Raw genomic sequence first — 6,021 nt, 5'->3', positions numbered from 1 at the left:
CATATAATTGTAAGTCAATGGTAAAATAAGAAAGTTTATTTATTTATTTTTTAAATTCACCAACGCTTGATACATTCGGATACTACAACAGTTTATACACATTAGACAGGGTATTACAGTTCAAATGCTTAACCAATTATAGCTGGACATGATATGAATTTGAAAGTTAAGACAATTAATTATTAATTTACTGTAACAAATTAAATTATAAAATAAATATAATATACATTACAAATAACAATTGACTTATGTGCCAAAAATTGCAATATTGACTGAAGCGAAGCAATGAGACTACGAAGATATCCATTTCAAGAGGTAGAGCATTGATGAGCTTGGCAAATGGAGCAAAAGGAGAATTTGAACCGAGGATACTTTTGCGCAATGAGGGGTAAAATAGATTTACGTGGTACCTCGGCAGACGAGAGGGTATTTTAAACTGTATTTTAGAGAGAAGTTGCGGACTGTTAATTTTATTGTTAATTAATTTATATAAGAATACTAATAAAAAATAAATATATTTTTTCCAGACAACCAACGGCGAGCCGTTCGCGAACACCGACGCAGCTTTCCGCCTCGCCTATGCAGTTATAATGCTGAACATGGATCAACATAACCACAACGCGAAGAAGCTTAACGTACCCATGAATGTTGAGGACTTTGTCAAGAATTTGAGAGGTTGTAACGGCTCTGGAGACTTTGATCAGGCCATGTTAGAAGCCGTCTTTCATTCTATCAAGTAAGTTAATAACTCTTTGAATAACAGTAAAATTCTTTAATAAATAGTACAATAGGACGGTAAGTAAGAAATTAGTAACGAAGGATTATTAAAAACCCGAAGCCAAAGGCTGAGGGCTTTAATAACTCGAGTTTTATATTTTTTTACCGTCCGTGATACATACAATGTTTTGTCATCACATTTGCGATGCAATAAATGATCTAAACAGAAATTTAATTGAAATTCAGCCACATACTACTTCAATAATAATATAGATATAGAACATATATAGAATAGAATAATAATAACAATTATGTGTTTAACAAGTTAATTAAGATAACTGCAACCGGAAACACGAATAAAAATTATACTTAATTTCACCAAAAGGTAAAATAAGTAGTAAATTAGCGACTATGATTTTTAGTAGCAGTAGATTGATCGAAGTGTTTGTCCAGGCAAGGACTCTCACTTTACGCATTACTGCGTTGCGGTTTTGACCGGTACGAGTGCTGGTGATATTACAGCCACATGGGAATTGTCAACTTGTGTACCAGGGTGGCATGCGCTGTAGAAGTGCCCTTTAGATGTTTGCGTGTCGCTTACCACCAGGCGCACGACTTTTTCATCCTTATATCGACGCCTTACTTTCTCAAACACGTATCTTGTAAGGAGTGATTATTCGGGGAGATGGCCAAAACTTTCTATTTATTTTAATTTGGATGCATTACTTTAAGAATAGGTAAAAGTCAGTGTGTGAGTATACAGGAAATATGATATGAAATCAGCCTGTATAATTTGTATATACAATGCATTTTTTGCAGTTACTTTGCGCTTTAAGATACGAGTTTGAGAAAGTAAGACGACCATATGACGTCTTACCATGACATTAATTGATTTTTGGTGCTTTGCAAATGTTATAAATAAAATGTCAATTTTGTAATAAATAAAGTTATTGTCGCTGTTCAAACAAAGTTATCTTTTTGGTGAATTGAAACCGCTTATAAAAAAAAACTGGTATGCCAAAATTGGTCCATCTTACAGGAATGAAGAAATGGTAATGCCAGCGGAACGGGTTGGTCCGGTGCGAGACGCGTACCTGTGGCGGGTGCTCCAGAGACGTGGCAACACTCCGGCTGGCAAGTACCGCGCTGCGCCCTTGTGCAATCAGCACCATGCTAGGCTTTTCGCCGTCGCCTGTCCACCCACAGTGAGTAAATTTTCAAATATTTCGTTTGTTTCTTTATGATACACAGGTTACAAGAATCCATTTCAAATTCTTAATAACTTTTTTTTAATAAAAAAAGCCGAACTCAAAAGTTCATGGAATTACTCGTACATCTATTTGCCAAGTTTTATTGCAATCGGGTACCAGAAAGTGCGCGAAACCGGATTCATGCCTTAGTTTACCACTCTTAGGGTTGGAATGTTTTTTTTTTAATTTAAACGGAGACACTACTGAGGTAGTAGGACACACTACTTTCCAACAAAAAAAGAATCATCAAAATCCGTTCATCAAACATTTCACAATTATCACCTAAAATAAATATAAAAAAAATTACAGTCGAATTGAGAACCTCCTTTTTTAAAGTCAGTTAAAAAGTGGGTGAAGTTCGTTTACTCACCAAATGACAACATTATCGCGTGATTCGCGACAGCAATGTAATGCTTGTTAGGATCTAAATCGAAAAAAATCCCTTCCAGGTGACTGCGCTCTCGGCGGCATTCGAGCGTGCAGCGGCGCCTTCAACCGAAGAGATCGAGAGCAACAACCTCCGAGATAGTGCCGCTCTTCTCGCCTTGAACGGGCTTGAACGTTGCGCGGCACTGGTGGCAAGGCTGCCTCCTGAGTCCCTCACGTTGGATACATTACTGCTCACACTGTGCAAGTTCACCGGCCTGCTTTCACCCCAGCACGTCAATTACATTGCTATTGGTAAGTGGTTGTAACTGGCGAGGAGTTTGAAAGCAGTTGGGCACTACTACAATTGGGTAATTTTCCGATAAATTTCAAGTATTGGAAATTTCCTGAAAAAGTTAGGAATTTAGAAAAAGTTTAGATATATCCTCTGAAGTTTTATTTAGCGTGAATTATAAAATAAACGTATAACTAAAAGCTACCTAAAGAAAAACTTGATTTAAAACAATTTAGCAACAGAGAAAAAAACCTATTTAATGGCTCCATCGTTTTCGTTCAGTAACTTCAACTTTTGACAGGTGTCAACGTCAAATGTGGAAAATTAAAGGAAAAATATCCCGAAAAATGTTTATTTTTCTATGATGTTGTCTAAAAGGGAAATTTTCCATGACCTAGTGTTGGCACTAGGTACTACCGATAAGGACTGTACCAGCCCTCGAGTATATAACCAGAAATAGAGACAGAAATGTCATTTAATTTGTTTGAAAATTATTCTGCCAAATCATTACGGTGGCAACTGCGCTCCGATTGATCAGCCCGAATTCGAAACAATTGACGAGTGTCGTCAATTGTTTCACTTCAAATCGACCAGTTTAAATTGAACTATGCTATAATGGACGAAAATTGCAAAATTACATAGTTAATATTTAATTACCGATGATATGTGCTTCAGTTTCTTTTGTTATTTATATTTTGCTGTTTTTCTCACACCACCGAATGGAACAGCCCCCCATAGTTAGAGATATTATCTTTATAACAATAAATACAGAATATTTTTGGAATATACGGATACGTACACATAGGTCTGTTGTTGGCGCTGTGCTATTTCAGCTTTCTAATTTGTGATTTCAGTGCAAACCAGAGTTGATATTGAAAAGTGATATAAGGCCCATTTGCCTAATGAGTTGCCAGAGATGGATGGCCCTTATTTCCTCTTTATTTCTGGTTATATACTCAATGGTACGAGCAAAACTCTAAAGGACTTATTCTTGAGACTTTAGAAGTCGTTGCGGGGTTATTGGCGAAAAAGGAAGGATTGTTTAGTTAGTTAATAGTTTAATTAGGAAAAATTTAACTACGTTCGGGGAGAGATTTTGGCAGCTTTTGACTGATGCAGTTACGATTATTATTGCAACAAGAACAAAAATATAACAGACATTAAGACATTAGAAATATAAACATACAAGTTACATACAAAAACACTTATTGATTTTAATAGTCAAAACTCCATTACGGTAACTCAAAGATTGACTAGTCCTAGTTATCCCTTTATTTATCTCCTCTAACCTTATGACTTGTCCTCGCAACACGTACTCGCTTCTGATTGGTCAGCATACCACCAACCATAATGGAGCATTTATGACATCAAAAATAATGCAAAATTACATAATTTAACCATTGTGTCAGGTGTAACCCTGGGCCAATCGGTGAAGGCGCAGCTGGCCCTTCGACGCGCCTGCGCCGTCGCGCAGCGGCACGCCGACGCCGTGCGCGACGCGTGGCGACATCTCTTGGAGATCGTCAGGACTTTGTACATCGGAAGACTGCTTCCAAAGGTAACAATTAAGAATTAATGTATTGAAGTTCATCGTCATCATAAGAGCTCCAATAACCGTGAGTGCAGATTTATTATTTAACAAAAGTTGATGTGACCTGTATCTATAATAATAATTAATGTGCCAGAGTCACACCAATTGCCTGGTTTCAAACTAGGAAATTCTTTCAGTACGAGAGCAACGGGATGCGCTCTGGGGCACTTCCAAGAACATCCAGACCGCACTAATTTAGAAAAGTTAATTTCTCAAATTTATCGTACCGGGAATCGAATCGAGGACTTCCGCATCCAGCGCCCACAGTAAACCGTTAAGCCACCGAGATCGTTAATCACCTATCAGGTTATACGACTTATTCGTCCCGTCCTTTGTATCATAAAAAAAAAACAGTCAACAGGTCATCACTCATTGTACATATAACGGTAACAATTTTTTCCCCCAGAGTTTAGTCGAAGCTGAGGATTACTTGGCTCCGAGCGGCACGGTGTCCTTGATGAGAGACCAAGCGCGAGGCTCGGAGGCTGGCCTGCTGTCGAGCATTTATTCTTACATCGCTTTGGGGGAAACAGGTAAGGATGGTTACATTAGATAGAGTCGTTGTCGGTACAATGACGTCATATGTGATCGTTGGTGACAAATTATGGAACAGTGTGTTAAGAGAGCGTTGCGGCGTGGAAGAAGATGTAGTGACAAAGATAGAGAAAGGGATGATTTAATGGTTCGGACATGTAGAGAGAATGAATGAAAGAAGATAGACCAAGGCGAACTTTATCATGACCAAATTGAGGCCATCCTAACCGCTCACGCGATTCATGCGTCTCTGGAAGCATACCACACCTAGAGGTGCCGGTTACGATTTTATACCGATTTATCGGATATCGAAGTTATAACAGGTAAAAGAACTAATACTAATTGCTATTTCGGTAACTACTCTATCAAACCATAAAGTTTTTAATGCCTGGGTCTGTTATTTAAAAAAAATAAACAACTTCAAAAATACGTCACGACAATCGTGTGTGTTATTGTTTGGGCTGGTGATGTCGGTGTTTATTTATTGAAAACATACCGTAAGTTGAGTTTTTTAAGTTTACCCTGAATATAAATGTTTATAAACTATACTTTAAGGAGTAATTTCATGGTAAACATTAGAACCACTCAAACGGAATATTATCATATTTACCCAAGTACACCAAAAATTTCATTAGTGCTTTTTAAGTGCAGGATTTGCGGTGTACTACTGCATTTTATTTGAGATGTTTTTCTTGTAGTACGGAGGGTATTTATTTAGCAATGCAGAATAATAATTTTTATTTTTAAAAACTTGTATTTAAACTGCATCCTTTTCTAATTTGCGAAACCAAATAGCCGCCATTTTGCGGTAGGATGACCGCATCGCGTGAGCGGCAAAAAGAAGGGCCAAGTCAAGAATACCTTTAACCGACGAGCGCGTATGAAAGCACTGATGCGTGTTGATGAGGCGAAAGATGTGTACTGCCGTCTGCTGACTAAAACTCGGCTACGTGACGAAACAATTTTTTGAGATATCACAATAAACCACAACCCAGTTTTGGAATATTGAAATTGTTTAATGATATTTCAGTTTCACACGTTAACTAATTTTAAGTGTTTTCAAAAGAATTAATTAAAGAATTTTGTGCTTTGATTTAAAACGGATATTTGACCTTTTGTCACTTAGCCGCGTTTAGTTAGTGGACGGCGGTGTGTCAAGACCGTAGCAAGTGGAAGACTGTCTCTGCCTACCCCAATGGGAAAAAATCGTGAAGTATACGTATGTATGTGATCATACGAACTGCATGAAACAAACATTAAATTTAAAT

The 6,021-nt window shown here is 37.5% G+C and overlaps 1 protein-coding gene across 1 annotated transcript in view; it reads left to right on the top strand.

Moving 5' to 3' along the window:
- Window positions 1–381: 381 nt before the first annotated feature.
- The window catches only part of LOC113238411 (Golgi-specific brefeldin A-resistance guanine nucleotide exchange factor 1-like), a 7,263-nt gene continuing 1,623 nt past the window's right edge, over window positions 382–6,021 (top strand). Inside the window, exons 1-6 of the mRNA XM_026475240.1 lie at window positions 382–426; window positions 528–736; window positions 1,757–1,922; window positions 2,417–2,648; window positions 4,038–4,186; window positions 4,626–4,752. Coding sequence (XP_026331025.1) covers window positions 382–426; window positions 528–736; window positions 1,757–1,922; window positions 2,417–2,648; window positions 4,038–4,186; window positions 4,626–4,752 — 928 coding nt within the window. The remainder of the gene's footprint in view (window positions 427–527; window positions 737–1,756; window positions 1,923–2,416; window positions 2,649–4,037; window positions 4,187–4,625; window positions 4,753–6,021) is intronic.

Source organism: Hyposmocoma kahamanoa, unplaced genomic scaffold, assembly GCF_003589595.1.
Source record: "Hyposmocoma kahamanoa isolate Upper Pololo Valley unplaced genomic scaffold, ASM358959v1 95458, whole genome shotgun sequence".
Lineage (NCBI taxonomy): Eukaryota > Metazoa > Arthropoda > Insecta > Lepidoptera > Cosmopterigidae > Hyposmocoma > Hyposmocoma kahamanoa.
This window is presented reverse-complemented; position numbering and strand designations above follow the sequence as displayed.